At 43.4% G+C, this 13,587-nt stretch overlaps 1 protein-coding gene across 1 annotated transcript in view; it reads right to left on the bottom strand.

Annotated features, from left to right (window-relative positions):
• The window catches only part of LOC137385168 (NACHT, LRR and PYD domains-containing protein 12-like), a 56,561-nt gene that overhangs the window by 24,974 nt on the left and 18,000 nt on the right, over nt 1-13,587 (bottom strand). The window contains exon 5 of the mRNA XM_068060136.1: nt 10,021-11,758. Coding sequence (XP_067916237.1) covers nt 10,021-11,758 — 1,738 coding nt within the window. The remainder of the gene's footprint in view (nt 1-10,020; nt 11,759-13,587) is intronic.

The raw sequence follows: 13,587 nt of genomic DNA, 5'->3' as shown, positions 1-13,587 counted from the left end.
TTTTATCCTTCCCTATCTTTACATCAGTTCTGATGAAAGGTCACAGACCTGAAACATTAACTCTGCTTCTCTCTCCACAGATGCTGCCTGACCTGCTGAGTATTGACTGCACTTTGTTTTTATTTCATATTCCCACATGCTGTTTGTGCTTGTAGCTCAACAAACTTATTCACCACACTTTGTGTTTATACACACATGGCTAAACATGCCTTTGTATTCCTTGTAATCCTTCTTAATCTCTCTATCTCTGTAATCTTCTCCAGCCCCACAACCCTCCGAGATATCTGTGCTCCTCTAATTCTGGCCTCTTGTACATCCCTGATTTTAATCGCTCCACCATTGGTGACCTTCAGTTTTCCAGGCCCCAAGCTCTGGAAAACCCTCCCCAGATCACTTTCCTCCAATAAGACACTCCTTAAAACCTACTTTTGACCAAGCTTTTGGTCACCTGATCTAATATCTCCATATAAAGAAAAAGACTTGCATTTCTACAAAGAGCAAAGGTCCCAGCACAGATCCCTGCGGAATACCACTAGTCACACATAAGGACACTACTGTATAATCAAAGCCAAAAGCTTATCTGTTTAAATCCACTTCCAATCACAATGGTGTCAGACGCTGTAAGGCCATTGAATCAGGCAGTATAAATATGCTCACGAGACAATAAGATGTGTTTCTGAAGCAAGAAGGAATTGAGGCATGCAGTGAGAAATTGGGAGTTGATGTAATGCAGGACTCAATGCTCTATGGGCTCTTCCCAGGGACGCACACAGAGATAAACATCAACTGCTGCTGGAGGACCATCAACTTGGTGAAAGACACACTTTTGTCTGCCGAAACTTGCTGGTCTTCCAGTGTAAAGAGTTGTCCATGACTGAGTATTGCAGACTGGCACATTCTAAGGTCCAGGACTACATACTGAGGGACGTACTGAAGCTTGGGGCAGCTGCTGCAAAGGCTCAATGGGGAAAGACCACTGTGTAAGGCCCTCCTGCCATAGTACACTGAGGGGCTCGAAACCATGTAAAACCCTTCAGGTTGTATGCACCAGAGAACGTTAGACGTTAGGATGTTTTCGTTAGAGAGAAGGAGGAGGAGAGGTGACTTAATAGAGACATATAAGATAATCAGAGGGTTAGTTAGGGTGGATAGTGAGAGTCTTTTTCCTCGGATGGTGATGGCAAACACGAGGGGACATAGCTTTAAGTTGAGGGGTGATAGATATAGGACAGATGTCAGAGGTAGTTTCTTTACTCAGAGAGTAGTAGGGGCGTGGAACGCCCTGCCTGCAACAGTAGTAGACTCGCCAACTTTAAGGGCATTTAAGTGGTCATTGGATAGACATATGGATGAAAATGGAATAGTTTAGGTCAGATGGTTTCACAGGTCGGCGCAACATCGAGGGCTGAAGGGCCTGTACTGCGCTGTAGTGTTCTATGTTCTATGTTCGATGTTCTGTATCGCTTTTTACAACCACCGAACATCTCAAAGCACTTTCCAGCCAATGAAGTAAATAAAGAGTCTACATAGAGATATAGATAGGTTAAGTGAGGAGGCAAAATTTTGGCAGATGGAGTATAATGTGGGAAAGTGTGTACTTATCCACTTTGGCAGGAAGAATTGAAAAGCAGTATATTATTTAAACGGAGAGATTGCAGAACTCTGCAGTACAGAGGGATCTGGGTGTCCTGGTACATGATTCATAAAGTTAGTCTGCAGGTACAGCAAGTGATTAGGAAGGAAATGGAATGTTGTCATTTATTGCAAGGGAAATAGAATATAAAAGTAGGGAAGCTTAGCTACAGTTGTACAGGGTGTTGGTGAGACCACATCTGAAGTACTGCATTCAGTTTTTGTCCCCTTACTTAAAGGATAGAATTGCATTCGAAGCAGTTCAGAGAAGATTCACGCGACTGATTCCTGGGATGAAGGGGTTATCATATGTGGAAAGGTTGGGTCTGTATTCATTGGAGTTTCGAAGAATGAGAGGTGATCTTATTGAAACATATAAAATCCTGAGGGGACTTGACAGGTGGATGCTGAAAAGATGTTTCCCCTTGTGGGAGAGACTAAAATTATGGAACACAGTTTAAAAATAAAGGGTCTCCCATTTAAGACCGAGATGATGAGAAATGTTTTCTCTCATAAGGTTGTTAGTCTGTGGAATTCTCTTCTCCAGAGAGCAGTGGAGGCAGGGTCATTGAATATTTTTAAGGCTGAGTTCGACAGATTCTTGATTGACGGGATGTCAAAAGTTATAGCAGCTGGACAGGAAAGTAGAGTTGGGGCCGCAATCAGATCAGTCATGATCTTATCAAATGGTGGAACAGACTCGAAGGGCCGAATGGCCGACTCCACCTGCTATGGTGTATGTTCGTATCTAATATGGTACTACTTCCTTCTCTAGTATTATCTAATACACTCACTCCTTTATGTATCTTACTCCTCTATTCTACTTCTATATGCTGGTGACCATCCTCCTGCCACTTTAATTTAAACCCTCCACAACCGCACGAGTGAACATCCCCACACGGCCATTGGTCCCAGTCCTGTTATGGTGGAACCTGTCCCTTTTGAATAGGTGCCTTCAGCCCCAGAACGGGTCCTTATGCCCCAAGAATCTGAAGCCCTCCCTCCTGCACCATGCTTCAAGCCACGTATTGATGCTCCTTATCTTCCGATTTCTACTCTCACTGGCGTGTGACACTGGGACTAATCCAAAGATTATTACCTTGAGGTCTGACTTTTTAACTTTCTCCCGAGCTCCTGAAAATCAGACTGTAGGACCTCAATATCTGCCCTCTCTATGTCGTTGGTACTGATGTGTACCACAACTTCTGGATCACTTCCTTCCCCCTGCAAACTATTCTACACTCTCTCCTTTACCCCAGCATTAGGGAGACAACACACCATGTGGGACTCACAATGAGGGTTACAGAAATACCTGACTATGGAATCTCCTATAACCACTGCATTCCTACACTTTGCTGTTCCCCCTGTGCAGTCTCTTGCTCATTGGTGCCATGGTCTGGACTGCTCTCCAACGTGTTGTCATTTTCAGCAGTCTCCAATGGGAGGAGATGTTTCAGGTACAGGTTCAGTCCATTCCAACAAGGGTAAAAGTTAGTGGAACCAAAGCCAGGACTCCTGGGATGATGAACGAGGTAGAGAATATACTGAAACAAGAAAAGGGTGTATGATTCATGTCAGCTGGATTCTTCATGAGAGAACCAGGACAAATACAATAAGTTGAAAGGGGAAGTGAAGAGCAAAATAAGACTGGCAAAGAGAGAATATGAGAATAGAATGGCAGTTAATATAAAAGGGAATCCAAAAATCTTCTACCAGCATGTAAATGGTAAGCGGGTAGTCAGAGGCAGGGTGGGGACTATTAGTAACTAAGAAGGTGATATATATTCAGAGACACAGGGTAAGGTTAAAATACCTAATCAGTACTTTGTATTGGTGTCTGCTAAGGAAGATAATGCTGACAAAATAGCAGAAGTGGAGATGCTGGAGGTAATGGACGGGTGAAAATTGCTCGGCCGGATGGACTGGAAAGGCTGGCTTTGCTTGGAGTGGATGGGTCGTATGGTCCGGATGACTTGTATCCCAGGTTGCTCAGGGAGGTGGGGTGGAGAGAGCAGAAGGGCTTGTCATAATCTTCCAATCTTCCCTAGATACAGGGGAGGTGCCAGAGGATTGGAAAGTGGTAAATATGACACACTGACTCAAAATAGGCTGCAAGGACATTCTTAGTGACTACAGAACGGGCAGTTTAACATCAGTGGTGGGTAAGGTTTTAGAAACAATAATCAGGGAAAAAAAATAACAGGCACTTGGAGAGGTTTATGTTAATTACGGAGAGCCAGCATAGATTTGTAAAATCTATGAGTCGTGTTGTTTTTCAGAGTTGAGGATGGTAGACAGTAGTCAATACTGGGACCACTGCTTTTTTGATATATACAAATAACTTGGATATTGGAATACAGAGTCAAATTTCAAAAATTGCCAATGATACTAAACTTGGAGATGTGGAAAACAGTGAAAATCAGGAGGCAAAAGGCAGGGAGGAATTTAAAACAATCACTTTCACTGGAGAAAAAGTAATGGGAATACTAATGGGACTAAAGGCTGACAAATCCCATGGACCTGATGGCCTGTACCCGAGGGTCTTAAAGGAAGTGGCTGCAGAAATAGTGGATGCATTGGTATTAATCTTCCAAAATTCCCTAGATTCTGGAAAGGTCCCAGTGGATTGGAAAAATCACAAGTATAACACCTCTGTTCAAGAAAGGAGAGAGACAGAAAGCAGGAAACTACAGGCCAGTTAGCCTAACATCTATCGTTGGGAAAATGCTAGAATCCATTTTTTAAAGAGGTAGCAGCAGGATATCTGGAAAAATCACAATACAGTCAGGCAGAGTCAACATGGTTTTGTGAAAGGGAAATCATGTTTCACAAAGTTCTTCGAGTTCTTTGAGGATGCATCAAGCAGGGTGGATAAAGGGGAACCAGTAGATGTAGTGTATGTGGATTTCCAAAAGGTCTTCGATAAGATCGCTCATAAAAGGTTACTGCACAAGATAAGAGCTCCTGGTATTGGGGGTGATATATTAACATGGATAGAGGACTGGCTAACTGACAGGAAACAGAGAGTCGGGATAAATGGGTCATTTTCAGGACAGCAAACTGTAACTACTTACAATCTACACGAATTATTTTGATGAAGAGACCAAATGTATTGTAGCCAAATTTGGAAACAGTATGAAGATAGGTATGAAAGTAAGTTGTGAGGAGTCTGCAAAGGGATATCAATAAGTTAAGTAGGTGGACAAAACTGTTTGTGAGTCATGTACAAGGCCACCCCAGGTCCCTCTGGACCACAGCATTCTGCAGTCTCTCTCCACGTAAATAAGTTTACTCCTGCTTAAGTGGACAACCTCACATTTTTCGCATTATACTCCATCTGCCAGCAGGAATAAAATTATTTACATGGAGAGAGACTGCAGAATGCTGTGGTCCAGAGGACCTGGGTGACCTTGTACATGACTCACAAACACTCAGCATGCAGGAACACCAAGTAATTAGGAAGGCAAATGAATGTTGGCCTTCATTGCAAAGGGGATGGCGTATAAAAATAGGCAAGTCTTGCTGCAACAGTACAGGGCATTGTTGTGTCCACATCTGCAGTACTCTGTACAGTTTTGGTCACCTTATTTAAGGGAGGGGGAGGACACATTTGCATTGGAAGTAGTTCAGAGGTCACTAGGCTGATTCCCGAATGTAGGCCCTGAAAAGTTGGTCAAGTAACGCTTTGTACCCGGCATGCTCGAAGGCAGCTAAACATAAGTGCAGAACTGAAGAGTCATAGAGAGATACAGCACAGAAACAGGCCCTTCGGCCCACCGAGTCTGTGCCGACCAACAACCACCCATTTATACTAATCCTACATTAATCCCATATTCCCTACCACATCTCCACCATTCTCCTACCACCTACCAACACTAGGGGCAATTTACAATGGCCAATTTACCTATCAACCTGCAGGTCTTTGGCTGGTAAGCTAACAGACATGTCGAAGCTTGTGGTTCGGGATATGTGACCATGAGACTAGAGTGTTGAACAAGAATAGATAAAAGAGGAACAGATATAGGGGAATGAACGGTGGTTATTGTAAACAAGTCTGGACTTCTGTTCAGATGGCTAAATGGCTAATGCTGTCCAAAGATGAGATAATGCTTGAAGATTTGTGCAAAACAAGATCATGTGAGTCATGGGTTGAACAAGGAGCCTTCAAAGAATATATAAGGGTTAAAACTGGAGGGTATTCTCGGCGAGAAGCCGGGAACAACTCTCGAAGACAGGACCCTGAGTCTGGAGGCTCAGTGATCAACCGTGACAAGACGTGCTGCGTTGACGGGTACTATCTCGTACAAGAAGTGAGACTTGTACTTATTTGGTGTCTAAATAAAACTGTTGTAAGCTTTTGTATGGTTTAAGTGATTCTAGTACTAATAAAGTGAAGTGATGCGATACTTTCGTTTTAGTGTATCTTTGTCTGTCACATCAGTGGATACCCAACAGAGAAAAAGGGTCAACAAGGGGTTTGTCTGATGAGGAAAGGTTGAGCAAGTTGGACGTATACTCATTGGAGTTTAGAAGATTGAGATGTGATCGAATTGAAAAATATAAGATTCTGTGGGGACATGACAGGGTAGATGCTGAGGGGATGTTTCCCCTGGTGGGGAATGTAGAACTGGGGGGGCGGGGGAGTGGGGGGGGGAGCACAGGTTCAAACTAAGGGGCCTCCCATTTAAGACGGAGATGAGGAGGAACTTCTTCTCTGAGGGTTGTTAGTGTTTGGAATTCTCTTCCCCGGAGAGCAGTGGAGGCTGGATCATTGAATATATTCAAGGCTGAGTTAGACAGGTTTCTGATTGACAAGGGAGTCAAGGTTTATTGGGGACAGGCAGGAAAGTGGAGTTAAGGCCACAACTAGATCAGTCATGATCTTATTGAATGACAGAACAGACTCGAGGGGCTGAATGGCCTACTCCTGCTCCTATTTCTAATGTTCTTATGAGGATGATACCAATCGCCTGCATCAGGACATTGATAGGCTATCAGAATGGGCAGACAAATAACAGATGGAATGCCATACAGAGAAGTGTAAGGTGATGCATTTGGCAGAAGAGATAGGAAGAGGCAACATAGACTTAATGGCACAGTTCAAGAGTGTGCAGGAACAGAGAGACCTGGGGGTTCATGTGCATGGGTCTTTGAACAGGGTAGGACATATTGGGAGAGTAGTTAGCAAAGTTTATGAGATCTTGGGCTTCATAAATAGAAGTATTGAGTACAAAAGCAGGGAAGTTATGCAGCATCTTTATAAAGCTCTGGTTAGGCAACAATTGGAGTATTACGTCCAGATTTGGTCACCACACATTAGGAAGGATGTGAGGGTCACTGAGAGGGTGCAGTAGAGATTCAACAGAACAATTCCAGGGATGGAGGATTTTAGCGACAAGGTTAGATTGGAAAATCTGGGGTTGTTCTCCTTACATATGAATTAGGAGCAGGAGTAGGCCACTCAGCCCCTTGAGTCTGCTCCACCATTCAACATGATCAAGGCTGATCTCCTGCCTATCCACAATAACCTTTCACCCCCTTGCGAATGAAGAATCTATCTACCTCTGACTTAAAAACATTCAAAGACTCTGCTTCCACTGCCTTTTGAGGAAGGAAGTTCCAAAGACTCACAAACCTGAGAGAAAAAAAATTCTCATCTCGGTCTTAAATGGGCGACTCCTTATTTTTAAACAGTGACCCCTGATTCTAGATTCTCCCTCAAAAGGAAACATCCTTTCCACATCCACCTTGTCAAGATCCATCAGAATCTTATATGTTTCAATCAAGTCGCCTCTTACTCTTCTAAACTTCCAGTGGATACAAGTCTAGCCTGTCCAACCTTTCCTCAGAGGACAACCCACCCATTTCAGGAATTACTCTAGTAAACCTTCTTTGAACTGCTTCCAATACATTTCCATCCTTCCTTAAATAAGGAAACCAACACTGTACACATTACTCCAGATGTGGTCTCAACAATACCCTGTATAACTGAAGCACAACCTCCCTACTTTTGTATTCAATTCCCCTCACAATAAAGGATAACTTTCTATTAGCTTTCCGAATTACTTGCTGAACCTCTATACTAACTTTTTGTGATTCATGCACTAGGACACCCAGATCCCTCTGCATCTGCAATCTCTCACCATTTAGATAATATGCTTCTTTTATTCTTCCTTCCAAAATGGACAATTTCAGAATCACAGAATTGTTACAGTGCAGAAGGAGGCCATTCAGCCCATCGTGTCTGTACCAGCCCTCTGAATGAGCAATTCACCTACTGCCATCCACCTGCAAATCTTTCCTTTCAAGTATTCCCTTTTGAAAGTTATGATTAAATCTGCTTCACTGTCATTTCAGGCAGTGCAATCCAGATCACAGCAAATGACTGTGTAAGACTTGGATAAGACTTCAGCCTCCGCTGGAGTATTGTGTCCAATTCTGGGCACCACACTTGAAGGAAGACGTGAGGGCTTTGGAGAAAGTACAGAAATGAAGAAAAAGAATGGTTCCAGGGATGAGGAACTTCAGTTATGAAGATAGACTGGGGAAGTTAGGACTGTTTTCCTTGGAGAAGAGAAGGCTGAGAGGTGATTTGATAGAGGTACTCAAAATCATGAGGGATCTGGACACAGTAGATAGAGAGAAACTGTTCCCATTTGTGAAAGGATCTAGAATGAGAGGGCACAGGTTTAAAGTGTTTGGTAAGAGAAGCAAAAGCGACATGAGGAAAAACATTTTCACACAGCGAGTGGTTAAGGTCTGGAATGCGTTGCTTGAGAATGTGGTTGCAGCAGGTTCAATTGAAGTATTCAAAAAGAAAATTAGAGAGTTATATGAAAAGGAGGAATGGGCTGTGTTATGGGGAGAAGGCAGGGGAATGGAATTGAGGGAGTTTCTCTTTCAGAGAGCCAGTGAGGACATGATGGGCCGAATGGCCTCAGTTGCAAGTTTTAAATGTGCCTGTGCTCCTATTTTACAGGGGAGGGGAGTCTCTCACTTTATTCCCCATTAAACTGGTGCTGCATTTATTTCAAACGTTAACTGGCCCGACAGTTTTTGGGGAATCTTTGGGAGTTCCCTTCCCAATTGGGGCCTCACGCACAAGGGACAGATTATGGGAAATCCCTGGGTTCAGGCCCAGGTTTTTCCCAGGAGCTGCTGCTGTGAGGCCCCACCGCTGACCGGTGTGTGTCTGTACTCCGGGGTTAATACCCCACAACATGTTAGATTGGAGCCTTTTTATCAGCAAGTTTAACCTCCCAAAAATCACTCTTAAATGTTCAGGACTGTGAATAATCCTAAACATTTACAGCTAAAATAATTCCTGTTTCCCAATACTCCCAATCCAGGGAACATCTCACTCGACATACACATCCTGCATGGGATTGGATTAAATATCTAATGTTAATTATTTAAACTTGGGTTTCTGTCCTGTTTCTAGTTAAAATGCTGGATGTGGAAAATATTTGACATTAATTTTCTGTACTGCTGGTTTATATTTTATATTTACATTCCGCTGTCCAGCCTTATGAATGATGATTTATTGTAATTAAATTATCAGACCCTTTCAGTGACCTGTATTTACTGATTCCATACAGATTGTAAAATCCCTGATGGTTCACAAGGATCCATTTTAGATTTTCCAGTCCTGGTGGTAAAACTAAACAATCCTCTTATTATTTGTCATCGTTGTGTCAAATCTGTTTCTCTCTGGTTCAACTGAACTGCAGCCGAAGGTTAACAACTAAAACTGTGCAAGGCATGAAGGTAAAAGTTGCCAGCTTTACACAAGGAGACGGAGCTGTGAAGCAGCTGAAGTCATTATTTTCCAGCCTGCTAGACAGTGGGTGATAAAACATTCGATGAGACTGTGGGATGCTGTGAGGCAAGGTTACAGATAAGAAGGAAGGCCAGCAGATGTATTTTGATTTTAAAACTAAGCAGACAGACGACTCCAGGCCCTGAGTGTACGTGACAAAGAACATTCGCAATGCTGGGAGAAACTGGATAAGAAGGGGAGGCTCGGAGCCCCGAAAGGAGAAGACCTGCAGGACCATCACGGAAAGGGAACCCTGAGTCCAGTTCAGTGAAGAGAACCCATCAGAGGGAGACTGATCACCTCACCTCACAACGGGTCGAATTGAAGTCCAAGCCGTGAGTCTTGTGATTTATTGTAGTTTAACAAGTGAAATAATGAGTAGCTAAGTGATTTAAGTATCAATAAAAGTGTTTATATGAAGTATCTCGTGCAGGTGTCTTTTGTCTGCCACGTCAGTTGACACCCAAGTTTGAGGGTCAACAGAACTGTTTCTTTCCCTTCATTACAGAGCAACAACACAATCTGTGACTGTTCAACATTTCAACAGTTAGAGACAAATAAACAGTTACCTCAACACCTGGAATTTGTGCAGTACGGGACTCAGCCGCTGGAATCCTTCACACTGAATGTCGCAGCGATATAGATTAATGTTTTTTATGGTATCACAGAGACCAATAACGTGTGACAGGACGGCATAGTCAATTGGGGTTAGTCGCAATCCACTAAATTTAAGTGTGTCCATCGATCCCACTGTGTCCTGAACCAGTGCTTTATTCTGAGACTCAAACAGGTAGTGCAATGTGTTCAGGAGCTTCCTTTTACCAGTTACATTTGTGTTTTTTCCAATCTGTCCTTTAACTGTCTCCTTCACCCAGTCAATCACTTGACAGGTCGTTTGATGAGGAAATGGACCCAGAAACTCCTCCAGGGGTCGAGCTGCCTGTGGGGAGGAGAGACCAACGACAAAACGCAGAAATATCTCAAATCTCCCATCTTCCTCACTGTGAGCTACACTGAGGAGATTCCGGATGTCCTCGCGACCTGCAGTCAGGAATTGTGCGAGTGCAGCTACAAACTCTTGGATGGTGAGGTGCGGGAATGTGTAAACCACATTCTGGACAGAATCATCTCTCTCCAAATGTTCCATCAGGAATCCAGACAGGAACTGGGAAGGTTGCAGATTATACTCGATCAAATCTCCATCTCTAAACACAATCTTCTTCCTGGAGACTCCTGTGAAGGCCATCTCACCGATCTTCAGTAACACATCACCGGGGTTTTCAATCTCTCGGATATGGTTTTTCAGAATGTTGTAAATATAGTAGGAATATAGCTGGGTGATGGTCTTGGGAACTTGCTGCTGTTTCCTGTCTCTTTGTGTAAAGAAGGGACCCAGTGACAGACAGAGGATCCAGCAGTAGGAAGGGTTGTAACACATGGTGTACAGGATCTCGTTCTCCTCCACGTGTTTGAAAACAGCTGCTGCCACCGTCTGATCTTCAAAAAACTTGTTGAAATATCCCTTCCGTTCATCACCAACAAATCCCAGGATTTCAGCCCAGACACTGATCTCAGCCTTTTCCAATAAATGTAATGCAGTGGGACGACTGGTCACTAACACTGAACATCCTGGGAGCAGCTTGTGTTGTATTAAACTGTACACAATGTCAGGCACTTCACAGCAGCATTCGGGATCTGTGCACATGTACTGAGGTTCTGTATTTCTCCGATTGTCAGCAAAATCGATCGTGTCCTTGAATTCATCCAAACCATCAAATATAAACAGCAATCCCTCTGGATTCTTCCAGAGCTCTCCCAGAACATTCCCAAAGTAAGGATACAGATCCAGTATCAGATTCCTCAGGTTTATTCTGCAGTTAATAGTATTCAAATCCCGGAATTTAAAACTGAAAACAAATTGAAAGTTTGGGTATATTTTCCCAGTGGCCCAGTCATAAACAATCTTTTGTACCATTGTTGTTTTTCCAATCCCCGGGACTCCACTCAGTGCTGCTGAACTCCCAGATTTGGATTTTCCCCAGGAAAAACTGCTCTGGAACAATTGATCAGTTCGGATTTTTTCCAGTTCTTTCCGGAGATGTTTCTCTCTCCACTCTTCATGGTCTCGGCCGCTTACCAGCAGTTCATGTTCTACAAGTGTTCGATCTCGAACAGTAGAAATGACCGTTAGCTCAGCGTATCGATCAACCAGCTGGAAAATCTTAACCTTCTCCTTTATTAGGATAGTGTTCACTCTCAGTGTTTCAGTTTGTACCCGGAGTGTTTCCTTGTGTTTCTGTTGAACATCTTCAATTAGAACAGACAGAAAGTGGTTTTCAATGTTAGCTGTATTGATATAAAAACAACTTCTGATAAACATTTTATTATTCAATAAATATTGCAAGATTTAATTCACAGCTTCAATAGAGGTGTGTGTATAAATTAAAACTCAGTTAATGAAAACTTCACCTGAAAGTGAAGAATGGTGAAAATAAGTTTTAAATCCTGATTTGATTCTAACATTTACTGAACATGGAGATGCCTACACAGGTGATATTTTCCCTCTGATGGTTAACATGATCCAGCCTGCCCTGTACGATTAGAAATCTCATTACAAATCCACACGTGATCCTGGTTATTAGACAGTAGACATTACATTGGATTCATTTTTAAAACCATCGGCAGTGTTTACCTTCTGCAGAAATGGGAAATTTGACATCGGACACAAGTGGGTTATACTGTGAATTGTCAGTAATCCCACTGTTATTGTATCAGACAATGAGCAGTTTATCTGGCTGGACATTGGCTCTCAGTTCAGCAACATATTAATTTAAAAATTCTCATTATTTTCAAATCCCTCCAGGGCCTGGACCCTCCCTATCGCTGTAACCACCTCCAGCCTGACAAAACTCTGAGGTCTCTGTGTTCCACCAAGGGTAGAGTAACACAGTTACGTCACTGGACTAGTAAGGCAGAGGCCTGGATCACTGATCCAGAGATATGAGTTTATATACAACCATGGGAGCTGGGGAATGTAAATTCTGTTCAGTAAATAAATCTGGAATAAAGCTAGTATCAAGAATGTTGTACAGGAAAACTACCAGATGGTCATGAAAATCCACCTGGTTCACTAATGTCGTTTAGGGAAAGAAATCTGCCGTCCATCCAGTCTGGTTCTAGGTGACTACAGACACACAACAATGTGGCTGACTGTGAACTGCTGGCTGAAATGGCCTGGCAAGTTACTCAGTTCTATCAAATTGGTTAAAAAAAAGTGTAAGCAGTATAAAACCAGACAAACCACCTGGTGTTGACGGAGGCTCCTGACACCACATGCATAACCAGCCGGACGGCCTACTCCTGCTCCTAGTTCTTATGATCTTAACCCTGTAAACTCCTCTTCACCAACATCTTGTGCCAAAATTCAGAGAGCTGTCTCACAGACTAGTCAGGCAACAGGCTAAGATATTCATAATCACAGAATCATTTGTAGCGTCACCAGGTTGACACCTCATTTTGAGGTATGCCTGGTGCTGCTCCTGGCCTGCTCTCCTGCACTCTTCATTGAACCAGGTTTTGTCTCCTGGCTTGATGGTAATGGTAGAGTGGGGGATATGCCAGGCCTTGAGGTTACAGATTGAGGTTGAGTATAATTCTGCTGCTGCTGATGGCCCACAGCACCTCATGGATGCCCAGTTTTACATTACTAGTTCTGTTCAAAAACTATCCCATTTAGCACAGTGGTAGTGCCACACAACACGATGGAGGGTCTCCTCAATGTGAAGGCGGAACTTTATCTCTCCAAGGACTGTGCGGAGGTCACTCCTACCAACACTGTCATGGACAGGTGCATCTGTGGCAGGCAGATTGGTGAGGACAAGGTCAAGAATGTTTTTCCCTCTTGTTGGTTCCCTCACAACCTGCCGCATACCCAGTCTAGCAGCTATGTCTTTTAGGACTCGGCCAGTTCGGTCAGTAGTGGTGTAACCGAGCCACTCTTGGTGATGGACATTGAAGTCCCCCACCCGGAGTACATTCTGTGCCCTTGCCACCCTCAGTGTTTCCTCCAAGTGCTGTTCAACATGGAAGAGTACTGATTCACAGTTGAGGGAGGGCGGGAGGTGGTAATCAGCAAG

This window comes from Heterodontus francisci, chromosome 28, assembly GCF_036365525.1.
Source record: "Heterodontus francisci isolate sHetFra1 chromosome 28, sHetFra1.hap1, whole genome shotgun sequence".
NCBI classification, from domain to species: domain Eukaryota; kingdom Metazoa; phylum Chordata; class Chondrichthyes; order Heterodontiformes; family Heterodontidae; genus Heterodontus; species Heterodontus francisci.
This window is presented reverse-complemented; position numbering and strand designations above follow the sequence as displayed.